This window comes from Canis lupus, chromosome 12 (assembly GCF_003254725.2).
Source record: "Canis lupus dingo isolate Sandy chromosome 12, ASM325472v2, whole genome shotgun sequence".
In the NCBI taxonomy this organism is placed as follows: domain Eukaryota; kingdom Metazoa; phylum Chordata; class Mammalia; order Carnivora; family Canidae; genus Canis; species Canis lupus.
In genome coordinates, this window is record NC_064254.1 from 6,540,251 (window position 1) to 6,556,752 (window position 16,502).

General features: G+C 42.4%; 1 protein-coding gene and 1 long non-coding RNA gene across 3 annotated transcripts in view; one reads left to right on the forward strand and one right to left on the reverse strand.

The window, feature by feature from the left end:
• Positions 1-7,334: 7,334 nt before the first annotated feature.
• Positions 7,335-8,161, reverse strand: LOC112641522 (uncharacterized). The gene is made up of 2 exons (XR_003124682.3): positions 8,062-8,161; positions 7,335-7,950 (listed from the first exon to the last, which is right to left on the reverse strand). It is a non-coding gene; the product is annotated as an uncharacterized LOC112641522 (long non-coding RNA).
• Positions 8,162-8,167: 6 nt separating this feature from the next.
• Positions 8,168-16,502, forward strand: part of CMTR1 (cap methyltransferase 1) — a 50,767-nt gene continuing 42,432 nt past the window's right edge. Inside the window, exons 1-2 of one of the 2 annotated variants that reach the window (XM_025418621.3) lie at positions 8,168-8,437; positions 10,413-10,550. In XM_025418621.3, coding sequence (XP_025274406.1) covers positions 10,418-10,550 — 133 coding nt within the window. In that variant the 5' untranslated portion in view covers positions 8,168-8,437; positions 10,413-10,417. Of the gene's footprint in view, positions 8,438-10,368; positions 10,551-16,502 lie in introns of both variants that reach the window. The other variant, XM_035698051.2, reaches the window with a different exon arrangement.

Below are 16,502 nucleotides of genomic sequence, written 5' to 3' on the forward strand. Positions count from 1 at the left end.
CATCTAGGGGAATTTTTTGTTTCTCTTACTGTATTTTTCAATTCTAAAATCCCTATTTGGGAGGTGCCTGCATGGCTCAGTCAGTTAAGCATCTGCCTTAGGTTCAGGACATGATCCCAGGGTGCTGGGATGGGGCCCTGCGTTGGGCTCCCTCCTCAGCAGGGAGTCTGCTTCTCCCTCTGCTCCTCTCCTTCTGCTCATGCTCTGTCTCTTGTTTTCTCTCTTTCTCTCAAATAAATAAATAAATAAAATCTAAGAAATAAAATAAAATCCCTATTTAGGTTCTCTTTTATGTTTTTATCTTTCTTTGTGGAGACTTACTATCTTCCTATTCATTTTAAGAGTTTTTACTCCTTCTTAGATCATGGTTATAATGGACATGTTTTTCAATTGTGGTAAAAAGCACATAAAATAAAATTTATCATCTTAACCATTTTTAAAATTTTAACCATTTTAAAATGTACAGTTCAACAGTTTTAACTATATTCATATTGTTGTGCAACAGATTTTTTAAAAAGATTTTATTTATTTATTCATGAGAGACAGAAGGAGAGAGGCAGAGACACAGGCAGAGGGAGAAGCAGGCTCCATGCAGGTAGCCTGATGTGGGACTTGATCCTGGAACTCCAGGATCATGCCCTGAGCCGAAGGCAGATGCTCAACTGCTGAGCCACCCAGGCATCCCTGTGCAACAGATGTTTAGAAACTTTTCATCTTTCAAAACTGAAAACCTATTGAGTAACAATTCCCCATTTCCTCCTCCCCCAGTCTTTGTAAAGTGCAATTCTACTTTTTGTTTCTATGAGATGGACTAAGGTTTCTTTTTTTAATTTTTAAAAAGATTTAATTAATCAATTAATTAATTAATTTATGAAAGAGAGAAAAAGAGAGAGAGCTAGCAGAAAGGAGGGGCAGGGAGAGGGATCCTGACTTAGAGCTTGGTCCCACAACCCTGAGATCACAACCCAAGCTGAAATCAAAAGTCCAATGCCTAACCAACTGAGTCACCTAGGAATCCCTAGCTTGACTACTTTAGATTCCCCATGTAAGTAGAATTATACAGTATTTGTCTTTTTGTGACTGGCTTATTTCACTTTACATAATGTCCCCAAGGTTTATCCATGTTTTAGCATGTGACAGGATTTCTTTATTTTTTAAGGCTGGATGATATTCCATTGTATGTATGTACCACATTTGTATATTCATTCACCATTGATAGATACTTGGTTTGCTTCTACCTCTTGACTATGCAAATAATGCTTCAATAAACAGGGGTGTGCGAATATCTCTTTGAGATCCTGCTTTTGATTCTCTTGGATATATACTCAGAAATGGAATTGCTAGATTATATGGTAATTCTATTTTTAATTTTTGGAGGAACCTCCATACTGTTTTCCACAGTGGCTGCATTTGACGTTCCTACCAATAGTGCACTAGGGTTCCAATTTCTGCATGCTCCCATCAATACTTGTTATTTCTGTTAATATACACACATACACACATATATTTTAAGATTTACTTATTTATTTGAGAGAGAGAGCATAAGAGAGAGACCATGAGCGGGAGGGGTCTGCTTCTGGTGTGGACATGAATTTTCACTCCTTTGGGTAAATACCAAAGAGCACAACTGCTGGTTCATATCTTAATAGTATACTAAGTTTTTTTTTTTTTTAAGATTTTATTTATTTATTCATGACACACACACACACACACACACACACACAGAGGCAGAGACACAGGCAGAGGGAGAAGCAGGCTTCATGCAAGGAGCCTGATGTGGGACTCGATCCCGGGTCTCCAGGATCACACCCTGGGCTGCAGGCAGCACTAAACCGCTGTGCCACCGGGGCTGCCCAAGTATACTAAGTTTTATAAGAAACTACCAAACTGTCTTCCACCAAGGGGGAGGGAGAGAGAGAATCCCGAGTAGACTCCCTGCTGAGTTTGGAGCCCAGTGTGGAGCTTGATCTCACTACCCTGAGATCATGACCTGAGCTGAAATCAAGAGTTGGACACTTAACTGACTGAGCCACCCAGTTCCCCTTATATATTTTTTGATATGATCATCCTAATGAACGTGAGGTGATTTCTCATTGCAGTTTGGATTTGCATTCCTCTAATGATTTCTGATATTGGGCATACTTTCATATTTTTGTTTGCTATTTATATTTCTTCTTTGGAGAAAAATCTATTAAAATCATTACAAACTTTTGTCTCTTGCAGGATATAGGATTAATATACAAAAGTCAATTTTTTTCCTTTATACCAGAATGAACAAATGGAATTTGAAGATAAAACACAATACTAGGGGTGCCTGGGTGACTCAGTATTTGAGTGTCTGCCTTTGGCTCAGATCGTGGGCCTGGAGTCTTGGGATCGGGTCCCGCATTGAGCTCCTCATGGGGGTCTGCTTCTCCCTCTGCCTGTGTTTCTGCCTCTCTCTCTCTCTGTGTCTCTCATGAATGAATAAATAAAACATTTAAAAAAAAACCCAGAATACTATTTACTTTAGCACCCTAAAAAATGAAATACTTAGATATAAATCTACCAAACATGTACAATATCTATAGGAGGACAACTATAAAATTCTGATCAATGAAATCAAAAATTTAAATAAATAGAAAGATATTCCACATTCATGGATAGGAATACTGTCAAGGTATTAGTTTTACCTGACTTGACGTATAGATTCAATGCAACCCCAATTAAAATCACAGAAGGTTATTTTGTGGTTATTGATAAAGTGACTCTAAAGTTTATACTGAGAGACAAAAGGTCCAGAATAGCCAACACATTATTGAAGGAGAAGAACAAAGTTGGAGGGCTGACATAACCCAACTTTAAGACTTACTATAAAGCCATAGTAAGGATAATGTGGTGTTGGCAAAAGAATAGGCAAATAGATCAATGGAACAGAATTGAGTACCCAGAAATAGACCCACACAAATATAGCCAACTGATCGTTAGCAAGAGATTAAGGGCAATACATTGGAGAAAGTCTTTTCAACAAATTGTATCTGAGTAACTGGACATCCATATTCATTTTTTAAAGATTTTATTTATTTATTCATGATAGACATAGAGAGAGAGGCAGAGACACAGGCAGAGGGAGAAGCAGGCTCCATGCCGGGAGCCTGATGCGGGACTCGATCCCCGGACTCCAGGATCGCGCCCTGGGCCAAAGGCAGGCACTAAACCGCTGAGCCACCCAGGGATCCCCCATCCATATTCATTTTTTAAAATATTTTATTTATTTATTCATGAGAGACACACACACACACACAGAGAGAGAGAGAGAGGCAGAGACATAGGCAGAGGGAGAGCTCGATGCAGGATTTGATCTCGGAACTCCAGGATTACGCCTTGAGCTGAAGGCAGACCCTCAACCACTGAGCCACCCAGGCATCCCTTCCTTTCACAAAAATTAATTAAAAATGGATAACATACCTAAATGTAAAACACAAAACTACATATTTCAAGAAGAGAACGTAGGAGAAATCCTAGTGACTTTGGGTATAATTATGACTTTTAGGATACAACACCAAAGGCATGACTTATGAAAGACTTCAGTAAAATAAAAAATCTGTTCCATGAAAGACAATGTCAAGAGAAGGAGAAGACAGATTGGGAGAAAATATTCATAAAAAGACACATCTGATAAAGGAGGGCTATTTAACACATATAAAGAACTCTTAGAACTCATAAGACAGCAAGCAACTCAATTAAAAATTAGGTCAAAGACCTTAACAGACACCACACCAAAGAAGATATACAGATGGCAAACAAGCACATGAAAAGATGCCCCACATAATATGTCACCAAGGGAATGCAAATTAAAATAATGAGATAGTATTACACACATATTAAAATGTCCAAAATCCAGAATACTGACAACACTAAGCACTGGTGCTGGTGTGGAACAAGAGGAACTCTCATGCATGCTGGTGGAAATGCAAGATGGTACAGCCACTTGGGAAGACAGTTTGGTAGTTTCTTTTAAAACTTAATATACCCTTAAGATATGAGCCAGCCATTGTACTCCTTGGTATTTACCCAAAGGAGTTGAAAACTTCCACACCAAGAAAAATGTCCACACCAAGACCTCCACATGGATGTTTATAGCAGCTTTATTCACCATTTTCAAAACCTAGAAGTACCAAGATATCATTCATTAGATAAATGGATAAAGAAACTGTGGTAATCCAGACAATGGAATATTATGGAGCACTGAAAAGAAACGAGCTATTAAGTTATGAAAAGACATGGAGGAAACTTAGTGCATTTTACTTACTAAAAGAAGCCAGTCTGAAAAGGCTACTTATTATATGATTCCAACTATATGACACTCTGGAAAAGACAAAATGAAGACAATAAAAAGATCAGTGGTTGCCAGGGTTTGGGGTGGGAAGGGAAGAATAGGCAGATTGCAGAGGACTTTTAGGGTAGTGAAAATACTCTGTATGAAGCCATAATGATGAATACATGTCATTATACATTTGTCTAAACCCTCAGAATATACGACACCAAGAGTGAACCTTAATGTAAACTATGGACTTTGGGTGATTATGATTTGTCAATGTAAGTCCATCAGTTGTAACAAATATACCTTTCTTCTGGAGAATGTTGATAATGGGAGAAGTTCCCTTCAATTTTGCTGTGAACCTTAAACTGCTCTAGAAAAGATAAAGTCTTTTTTTTTTAAGACTTTATTTATTCATGAAAGACACAGAGAGAGTGGCAGAGGGAGATGCAGGCTCCCTGCGAAGAACCCAATGCAGGACTTTATCCTGGATCCTGGGATCACGCCCTGAGCTGAAGGCAGATGTTCAACCGTTGAGCCACCCAGGCGTCCCAAGACAAAGTCTTAATAAAAACAAAAATAACACTAATTCAAAAAAACAACAACAAAACACTAATTCCAACATATGTACCCTCACAAGGCTAGAGCCTGTTGATTTTCTTTTATGTTGAAAAATATTAAACATTTCCTCATTCTTTGTATATTGAGTAATTTTGGATTTTATCTTGTACACTTCAAAAATTATGCATGTGACTCTGGGTCTTGCTCAAATCCTATGGAGAATGTTGATTTTGTTTATTTGTTTCTGTTTGGTTGTTTTTTGTTTTGTTTTGTGTTTGTTTGTTTCAACAGGGAACTGACTCAGGTAGGTCCAAACCACAATTTCCTACCTACCTTCTGTGGGCTGTGATTCTAATGGGCTGTAGGCTTTGCTATCATAGTCATCTTGTGACTGTCTGAAAACTGGGATGGAAGTGGATTAAGGAAACAGACAAAACAACCCCCCCACCCCCCCACCCCCAGTTTCTCTGATCTGTAGGAACATCTTTCTTGTTTCTGGGATGAGAAATACATGGTTTCTCTTGAAGCTCTATCCTCATCTGCTGCATAGTGGTAGGTTTCAGGCTACCTTTCATTCCTAGCCAGGAAATAGGGTAACAATTAGGAAACTTACTTCTGATTTGGTGGTTCTTTGACTTTGGATTTCCTTCCCTAATAATCCTGCTACCATTTACTTTTCAGAATCCTTAGATAGATGTTCCATGCATTCTGCCTAGGTTTTAGTTGCATTCAGTGGGAGAAATGGAATGGAATGTGTTTTCTACATTTTTTAAAAAGATCTTATTTATTCATTCATGAGAGTCACAGAAAAAGAGGCAGAGACACAGGCAGAGGGAGGAGAAGCAGGCTCCATGAAGGGACCCCCATGTGGGACTCGATCCTGGGAATCTGGGATCACACCCTGAGCCAAAGGCAAATGCTCAACCGCTAAGCCACCCGGACATCCTTGTTTTCTCCATTTTGACAAGAATTGCAACTTTCTGGTTTTATTATTGAGTAATATATATATATATATATATATATATATATATATATATATATATTTTGGTGTAAGTCATCTGTCAGATATATCGTGAATATTATTCTCTCAGTTTGTGGCTTACCTATTCAATTTCTTAATGGTATCTTTTGATGAGCAAAAGCCTTTAATTTTGTTGAAGTCTATTTCAACAATTTTTTCTTCTTTTAATGCTCTTTGGGTCTTTTGTTGAAAAAAATCTTTGTCTCCTCTAAGTCTGCAAAGATATTCCCTTATGTTTTCTTTTTTTAACTTCCTTCCCCCCCCGCCCCGCTTATGGAGATATAATTGACATATAATATAGTATCCAGTTTAAAGTATATAACATAACCTGATATATGTATATATTATGAACTGATTACCACAAATAAGTTACTATCTATCACCTCACATAGTTATAATTTTTTTCTTGTGATGAGAACTTTTAAGATTTACTTTTTTAGTAACTTTCAAATAAACAATATATTATTGTTCACTATGGTTGCCTAATGTTTTCTGTTATAGGCTTTATCATTTTTGCTCTTATGTGTAGGTCTGATCCATTTGATTAAATTTTGCATATGGTGTAAGGTAGAAATCAAGGTTCATCTTTTGTCTATATATTTATCTAGTTGTTCCAGCCCTATTCACTGATTTTACTCATATATATTAAAAACTAATTTTATCTTTTCTCTATTTTTAAATGCATTATTTAATGTTTTACATTCAATTACAAATCACAAAATCTGTTAATTATATTTCAATATAATTGATTTCCTTTGTAATTCTTAATTTCCTTTGTATTGTATTTTATGCCCTTCAAATTATATTTTGAGAGTGGGTCCATAAGCTTTACAAGATTACCAAAGGTGTCCAAGGCACACATATGTTAAGAATCCCTGGTGAGGTGGAAAAACACTTAGCTTTACAATCAAAGAGGCCTCGGTTTAAATGTCCATTTGCTGCTTCCTAGCTCTGTGACCTTGGGTACATCACTTAACCTTTATTCACCTTCCATACTTACACAGATTCAATAAATGTCTATTGAGCACCTACTACCAGCTACTATATTAAATCCACAAGATTTAATGCAGACAGATGGGGATAACCTTTCCTGTACAAAGTTTACAACTGGATGGAGGAGGCAAGTGAGTCAAGGGGTCATTACACAACACTGTGATAAGTGCTTTGATAGCAGAAAGACAAAAAACTATGGGAACTTGGGGGTGGGATTCCCAACCCAGACTTGTGGAGTTAGGAAAGATTTCCAGATAAGGATGCTAAACATCTCAGGGATAAGTGGACATTAGCCAAGCAAAGGGTGAGAAGACTATCCAGGTAGGGGGTTGTACCCTTAAGAGACATGGGGATGGGGAGAAAGGGCCAATAACAGAAGGCACGACCGCAGATGGGGTCAGACTAAAGAGTTTTGTAGCCATCGTCAAGACATGAGTTTCAACCCAAGAGAAATGGGAGGTCGAGTCATTGACGGGTTTTAATCATTGATAGGTTACAAGATCAGAATACATTTTAAAAATTCTATACTACAAGCATCACCACTGGAGACAGGAAGAATGATTTGGAGATTATTGGAGGAATCCTGTTGAGAGGTGAGTGTATGGCTTGTGCCAATAGGGATGGAGAAGAATGTATGGATTTGGGAGACAATTAGGAGGTAAACTCAATGAAGTGTGTATCGGAGGCTCTGGGGAATGAGGGAGATAGGGCCATCCCAGATTTCTGGTTGGACCAACAGGATGAACGGTGGCACCGTTCACTGGAAAAAGAGCAGGTTTACAGAAGAACATAAAGTCAGATTTGAATTTATGGGTGTGAAGTGACTGACTAAGGATGTGAAGCAGACTTCTGGCCATATTGGCCAGAGAAGCGGAAGGGGGGCTTGGGATGGGAAGCCATCTGTTTCCACACGGGAAGATGCCACAGGCAGCATTCCTTTTTTCCTCCTGACCTTCGTTCAGCAGCTGTTGAAGATGTACTATACGCGGGATGTTGGGGATACAGCGGTGGACCCGAAGACTGGGTTTCTGCCCCTAACCAGTTCGCCGTTTACCTCTCTCGACTTGTTCTTAATCTGCAAGATGAAAATAATAACGGGATCAAATGAAATGAGGTGACGTGACGACACCTGCTCTTCTGATTTCTACGTCTGTTGCTCGCCCCGCAGAGCGGGAAGCGAGGATACCTCGGGCACCGTGGCTTTGGGATCCTTCCCCTCAGGCTCTTCCGCGCAGGCGCCCCGGCCCGCCCCGGGTGGGGTGGGGTGGGGTGGGGTGGGGTGGGGGTGGGGCGGGCCCGAACCTGAGCCTTCTTCCCCGGGGCCAGGACCCGGCCGCGCGGAGGGTGCGGGCGGCCCGTGACGTCATCAAGCTGCGCAGCCCGCAGGGCGGGACCCGAGCGCGACAGCGCGGCCGGCGGACCCGGCTGGCTGGTGGGGAAACGAAACTGAGGGAGGAGGCGGCGGCTCTGGCAGCGGCAGGGCCAGGCCTGGTGGCGGCGGCGGCAACGGCGGCCTGACCCCCGCCTCTCCGCTCCCAGGCAGCTCACTCTCTCCCCTCAGCGTGAGTGCCGACGCGCGGCCCGGGGGGAGCGAGCGGGCGGGCGGGCGCGCGGGCTTAGCATCCTTCCCCCTCCACCGCCGCCTCGGCCGCGCACCGGCGGTGGTGACCCTCGCCGCCCCTCCCCCCGCTTCCTTCAGCCCTCCCCGCCCCCACCCGCCCTCCCGCTCCCGGCAGCCCGAGTCGCCGCCGACGAAAGTCTGTGCGCACACATTCACACACTCACGTTGTTTTCAAATGAAAAGACTGGCTGGGAGAGCTGCGACCTCCTGTCGCTGCGTGGATAAGGGTGGCAGTGCCAAGCCGACACCTTGGGAGAGACGACTGGACAGGGGGTGTGAGCCCCTGCCTTGAGGGAGCAGCGGCTAGAAACAGGCCTCGGGGCTTCCCTGCCCCGAAGGGAAGTTCGCTGCCGGCGCACGTTCCTCTGGCCTGTGCGGGTCACTTGAGCGGGCCACTGGTTAAGGTGTGCGGCCTTCCCTCCTGCGCCTCAGGTTTTCCCACTGGAAAACGAGAGCGTTGGAGTAGATGATTTGGAAGGCCCCGATCGAAGGTGGCCTGGGGAGGAGCATCAGTATCTCCTGCCTTTCACACAACTCTTTACTCTCCCACCCCACCCCCTTTGTTTTTGCACCCACCCCAACGCAGTCCACATTGAGTTCCCCGTGCTTGCAGTCTCCCAGAGTCGCTAAGAATCAGATGGCCCTTTTTGCTTTTGTTAGGGGCCTCTTTTTTTTTTTTTTTTTTTGGCGGGGGCGGCCTTTAAGACGATGGCTTAAAGTGAAACGTGGTCTTGCTTTCTCTTTGTTCAGCGTCCCCCGTTCTTCCTTCCCCAGGATAACCCCTGCCTGTGGCTAGTAAGAGAGACTGCCTCCTTAGAATAAGATCATGCGTTGGGTTGACTGGCTCATCCTTGAGTTGTAGAGAAGCGAAACATGTGATTCAGGGTTTTGTGAGGTTGAGGGCATCAGCGGTGTCTTTGCCTTGCGTTGCTCTCTGGCTGCTGTGTCCATGTTAAAAGCCTGTTTTGTCACTCTGCACCTCCCCTTCCTCAAGGAATTGCAGCCCAGTTGGTCACCCACCTGTCTGCTCTTAACGTTTTGAGTTCTTTCTCTGAGTCTTCTTCTAGCCCATCAGTTGTATGTAAACCACACCCGATTCACTACTGCTCTCGCTTGCTCTTTAACTTGATCATTCCTTAAGGTTTCAAAATGTCACAATCACTTCATTCCATCTATTTTTTCCCCTCAATCTTACCTCTCATGTACCTACCCATGGGCATGGATAATGGTGACCTGGGACCTGATTGTTTCCATTCTTTTTTCATGGAGGTGTGTTGGTGTTCTTAAAATTATTTTCACACCAGAGTCCTATGATACGGCTACCTCTGGTTTCAATAACTTTCCCACTCTTCTGTTTCCTAAGTCAACCACTGCTTCCATTCCTTACCCTCATTGAAAACTCCCAATTCTTTCATGTTTTCAAACATCCTGAAATAAACCAAAACCAGTATTCGTATTATATTGTGTAACCTCTTAATTGTCTGGATAAAAATTATAATGGTGATGGAGCAGTCATTCTGAGATGGTCCCTTCACCTTGTAAATATTGGTTCATAATCATTAGGTTTCATAATTAATGTCCAGTATACACATGGCCAATGTTGCATGAAAAGTATAGAATAATAAGTACCCAAGACCTTTTACCCCTCTGTGGCTTGTGACTTTTTGATATCTGACATCAAGGCCCTGAGGCCTCTCAATTTGTGAGCTCCACACATTTTCCAGTAAAACGAACAGCTATTATTGAAGACTAGAGCTTGGCTAGCATCCTTCCTGGACCTCAGTTTGAGAAACTGGCACTGGAATCTGTTTGGAATTGCCAAATCCCATCCCTTTGATGATTTATATTTTGGAATCCCTACTCTGATCCTAGTGGCTCTGACAAGGGCAGCTGACGATCTGGATTTATGGTTGCAGTAACAATGAGGAGGAGAAATGATCCAGAATGCACTGCCCCTATCAAGAAACAGAAGAAAAGAGTTGCAGAGCTTGCCCTGAACCTGAGCTCTACGTCTGATGACGAACCTCCCTCTTCTGTCAATCATGGAGCAAAAGGTATGCTTGCCCATGTGATGTGAAGCCACTGGCCATCTGGTTATTTGAATCCCAGGTGCCTGAATTGGGCAGAACACGGTCAGCTACCCCTTGAGGGAAGTTGAGCAAGTTCTACAGAGAGATGTTGGCTCTAGCCTCTCTTCCCTTCTGCTAGTCTACTAAGAATGGGCAACTTGTTTTAGATAAAAAATTGGAATGTTAACAGTACTGTCTTAGTTCTGTGGCTAGTCTTGCAGTAGGTGGCACTCTTTTGCTGCCTTAAACCAGTTGGAAGTAGTGGTGAGCACTGAGTGCCCTGTGCTGTTAATTGCTGCTAATGATCCTGGGGCTCTTTCACAGGGGATGGGCTCTTGGCTGCATGAGCTGACCTAATTCCCCTCAGGTTTTTGCATTCTGTTTTCTCAATTCCCTCAGCTGTTGTGATCAGAAACACCCAAATGAGTTAGAGTATCCCTGTGTTCACTGTTGACACTAAGCTCAAAAGATTTCACTGATCTGGGGATCCCTGGGTGGCGCAGCGGTTTGGCGCCTGCCTTTGGCCCAGGGCGCGATCCTGGAGACCCAGGATCGAATCCCACGTCAGGCTCCCGGTGCATGGAGCCTGCTTCTGTCTCTGCCTCCCTCTCTCTCTCTCTCTCTCTGTGACTATCATAAATAAATAAAAAAATTTAAAAAAAAAAAAAAAAAAAGATTTCACTGATCTGGTTGAAACGAACATTTTACTCTGCCTGTTTTTTAGGGTTATGGACATACAATGTCCATAGATGCCTTTCTGTGAAAGAAATTGTAGAGTGCCTAGGAGCTTGCTTGCCTCAAATACCAAGCAATTAGAAGCAGCTCTATTTGCATTTACCTTGACTTGCCAGCTTTATTCATTTCCTGGGGCTGCTGAAACAAAGTACCACAAACTTAGATGGCTTATAACAACAGAATTTTATTCTCCATAGTTCTGGATGCTACATGTCTGAAATCCAGGTGTCAGCAGGGCCACGCTCTCTCCGAAGGCTCTTGGGAAGAATCCTTCCTGCCTCTTCTAGCTTCTAGTGGTTGCTGGTGGTTGCTGGCAGTCTGTGGTATTCTTGGCTTATTGCAACATAACTCCAGTCTTTGCCTCTGTGTTCTCTCTGTGTAGGTCTGTTAGAAATTTTCCTTTTCTTATAAGGGCATCAGTCATTGAATCAGGGCCCACCCTAATCTAGTATGACATTATTTTAACTTGATTACATCTACAAAGACCATATTTCTAAACGTCATGTTCCTTGGTCCAGTCCCTCCAAAAAGGGACACTATTCAACCCGTACACCAGCAGTCTTGCATTTGGGGATCTTTTGCTGGATCACTAATAAATTAGAATGAAATTTAGTAACAGATTGGTAACTGAAAGGGTGTGAAGCATCCTTTGAGAGTGGCAGGAAGTACTATTTTTACAAGTGGTAGGCTAATTGAAGGGCAGTTACTCCTCAGTTGTGCTGAGAAGCTGGTTCAGAGGAGAAGCTTAACAGGCAGTACAGCTGAAAGCATTTGGTGCAGCTGTGGTCCCAGTTGAATAAGAGACTCTTAAAACCTTGTGTGTGGAGATATGAGTGCCTTTAAAGTTGTCACTGTGGATTCCAGGCTTTATGTAATTGAGGTTACTACATGGGGGGGGCAAAAACATACTGGGTGTAGTGGCTCTAGGGACTGTTGAAGAAAGGGAGTTTTGTTTTTCACCTGGGATTTTTTTTTCTTTTTTCCTTTTTTTTTTTTTTTTTTTTTCCACCTGGGATTTGAACAGTGTGGTGAAGGTAGAGTCTCCTTAGGTAGAGCCACCTGGGTTATTGGGAGAGGTGGCCTACAATGGAAAAAAGGGAGAGCACATCTGGGGGAATAAATGTACTCAGGTGTTGAGGTATCTAGTTCTAAGCTGATCTCAGGGGGCATCTTTTTGAGGCATACCTCCCTCACAGGTAGAGGGAGGTATGGTTAAGGATCTTTTAAAGGAATCAGGCTTTTAAAATTGAGATTATCCACACACCCCCACCCCCCACCCCCGCATTTCCCTTAATTATACCAAGTAGCTTTAACCTTTTCTGGAAGTAGCACCATGTGATTCAATTAGGATTGACTACTGCTCTTGTGAGTACAGGATGGAAATCTAAATGGCCAGTACTTTGTATGAGTTTGGCAATAGGCCATTTGGTCTTTTTTTTTTTTAAGAGGGAATGAGAGAGAGAGGGAGGGAGGGGCTGAGGGAGAGAGAGACTCTTAAGTAGGCCCCACGCAGAGCCTGATGTGGGGCTCAGTCTTATGACCCTGGGATCATGACCTGAGCCAAAATCAAGAGTCGATGACAAACCCACTGAGCCACCCAGAGGTCCCTGGTCCTTTTTATTTTTCAGAAAATGAGGCAGGAGGCAGAGGCAAATAAACATTGTTAGATTTCCCTGTTAGCTTATTTTAGCTTTTGTATTGTCACAAAAACAGAGCTGGGGTTCTGGTGTCTTCATCAGCAAGATTGCTCTCTGTGACACTCCACCCACCCCATACCTGGCATGGAATAAATGCTCCATAAATATTTACTGAATAGAATTGATCGAAGGCAACAGAGTATCTTTTCCAAGAAGCTTAAAATGTTTTACCTTTTTCTTTTTAAAGATTTTATTTATTTATTCATGATAGAGAGAGAGAGAGAGGCAGAGACACAGGCAGAGGGGGAGGAGCAGGCTCCATGCAGGGAGCCTGACGCAGAACTCGATCCCGGGACTCCAGGACCACGCCCTCGGCCAAAGGCAGGCGCTGAACTGCTGAGCCACCCAGGGATCCCCGCTTTACTTTTTTCATTTTGCCTATCTCTCCTCCATTCTATAGAAGATAATTTCATTAAATACTTAGCATTTATATTATCTCTGTTTGAAGTTGGCTTTTTTTTTTTTTTTTTTTTTAAGATTTTATATATTTGAGAGCACAAGTAAGGGGGCAGGGAGGTTTCCTCCCCCCGCCAGGCAGGGAGTCTGATGTAGGGCTCAATCTCAGGGCCCCAGGATCATGACCTGAGCCCCCCAAGTGTCCCCTGGACAGTGCCCTGGTAGCTCACTGTCTTGTTAGACTACATATCCACTGAAATTTATATGCAGCTTTCCTAGTCAAGTCATTGGATTAAAGCAAATGTGTTTCCTTTTGCTTCGACCACTTCCACCTGGGCATAATGCTGAATAGATGATTGAAAGATGCTCTTTAGGGAGTACATAGAAAAAAAAAAAGATAGTAGTTACAATTTCTGTCTTTCTGGGCCTTATTTGTACCTTTCTCTGCTAGATCAGTGTGATGACTCATTAATAAATCTATTTAGTTTAATCAGTTTGTTTATTTTACTTTATTGACAAGGTAAGTACATTGCCAGGTCAAAGATTGATGTCTGACCGGAGTAAAGAATAAAAGGGATAATGTAATGGCCACTGTGGCATCCTGTGTTCTTTTGAGTATTTTAGGCAGAGTTTGAAGGCATTTTAAAGCCTAAATAAACTCTTGGAAATTCACTATTAAATAACAACCTTCTGAAGTAAGAAGAGGCAGAGAGAGGTCATTTTGTTCTTTTTGGTTGTTTCTCTCAGGGAAACTGTGGTCTAGACTCCAAGATAATTTCCTTTTATCCTTAGCTGTATATCCAGTGTGGGCTCCTGGCCCTCCCACAGCGTGTTGCTTTGGAAGTTGCCAGGCCCTTTTGCTGGCACCACACTAGTTAGTGCCTTCCCCTCCACCAGGTTTAATTCTTCCCTAAATAGGCTATTCTCCCTGAAACACCATCGCTTTCTTGTCAGCCCAGATTCATGACCTTAATCAAAAACTTCCTTTATCGGTATCTGTTTAAATTGCTCTAACGAGTTACCATTTTGTCTGACATGAAGGAGAAATTGAGTCTTTAAACAGGAATGAGTATATTCCACAGCAGTTGTTAGGCAGGATGTGATATTTATTAAAATCCATAATTTATTCTTCTGTATCTGTGTGCTGCTCACCTTGGCCATTAGTGGGTGGAGCTGCCCCTCCGTATGTGTTGTCACTGTCATTTTTAATCTTGGCATGTTTGCCCTACTGTTCTATTGCCATGTAAAAAAATTTGCCCTACTGTTCTGTTGCTATGTGAATAATTTTGAACTTTTCTTTTTTAAAATGACTTAAGAGTAATGATATTTAACAGGTGGAGAAGAAATCTTAAATGAAAACTCTAAATAATATTTTGGGCTTTCTGTTAGGTTTTGAAGGGGAGCTCACGGGAAGGTAAATGGTAATGCCACCCAGCTTTGGCAAGTTCTTAATGAAACTAATCATTTTAATAGACTGACCTTATTGCTTCTGTTAATTTAGATCTTCATTACAAAATTGCTCTGTGTTTGCTGAATTCTTACCAGTCTTGGGGGATGAAATCTCCTCTTTAGTTATTGCTGCAGCCATAACGGTTGTCTTCTTTCCATCTGAAAAGAGTGGCCCTGAAGGCCCAGGGGTGAAAGTCGTCAATGGCTGTGGCTGTTGTGGACATTAGGACTAATCTAGGCAACTTTGTCTTAAATCATGTCAGGCTAAGAATTGACTTCAAATACCATAAGAAATAAAAGAAATAAGGCTTATCCAGCACACTTTCTTGGTCTCACAAAGAAATGCTCAGTAGGATGGTATTTTAGCTTCCATTCAGCTTTACTCTCAGAACCTGTACAGACATCTGCACATGAGGTAACACCTAGGGAGGAGGAATGGAGTAGAAAGATTTTTGTCCCAGACTCTGGTGTTGGTATTTTATACCAGATTCACCACCGATTTGCCTAATGAGCCCTCCACCCAAATTTGGTTCTCCCTGTCATTTTGGTCCAAGAATGTTATGAAGACAAAGAAAACAGAAGATTTCTCTCTGAGATCTGAGGGTGGTTCGTACCCTGCATTTGGAGGGATAGTATACCATTGATGTGTGCCCACTGATGGGTCCTCAAGCAAACCTAATTGCCTGGTAACTCCACCTAGAGCTGGGCCAAGGGCATACTCTCCTTTGAAGGATACCAGGTTTTCCTAACCTTTTCACAGGTAGACCTATGAATCCCCAGAAAGCTGGTGAAAAGAATAGTACTGATTTAACATTGTAGCTTCTCGTCAGTCAGGACCCTGGATACCTGGGCTTCACAGAAAGAAACTTGAGGGCTGTGCTCAGGGAGCTACCCACATTCCTGGTACCCCTTCTTTCTTCAGTCAGTACAGATTGAAGGCAGGGAAGCAACAGAGTGAAGAGAAATCTGCACCTTTGGAAGCATAGTTCTTCAGCATGTGGGCCCTCTCTTATAGAGTGCATCTCTTTCCCTTGCATGGGAGATTATAGATGAGAGACCCAGCATTAGTCTTGAGCCACTTGAGTGGTCTTTCCCCTTAGATCTGCTATCCTCCCAAGATTGGTCTGGAAGGAACCAAATTCCTCTCAAGGCGTGGAATGGTACTTCATTTCTTTATAGCTTTATTTTTTAAACTCTAAGTTTCAAATGAATATATTCTTATTTCTCACACAGAAAATGCAGAAAAGTACAAAACAGAAAATAAATATAACCTCACCTCACAGTTTCCATGGTTACTCATTGTTAATGTTCTGGGTCTTTCCTTCTGAGTGGCACTCTCTGGCACTCTGTGACATGTGCTGCGTTGGTCTATGTAAACAAGTTGGCTCCTTATTGAGGGAATTGGATAGGTTCCTTAAGAGGAAGGGGTAGGGGTACCTGAATGGCTCTATTAAGTGTCTACCTTCCGTTCAGGTCATGATCCTAGGGTCCTGGGATTGAGTCCTGACCTGCATTGGGCTCTCTTCTCAGTGGGGAGTCTGCTTGTCTGTCCCTCCTCCTTGCTTGTGCTCTCTCTCTCTCTCTCAAATAAATAAAGTCTTAAGAAAAAAACATGAGGAAGGGGTAGATTTGGTGCCTCTCATCTAGGGATATTCTCAAC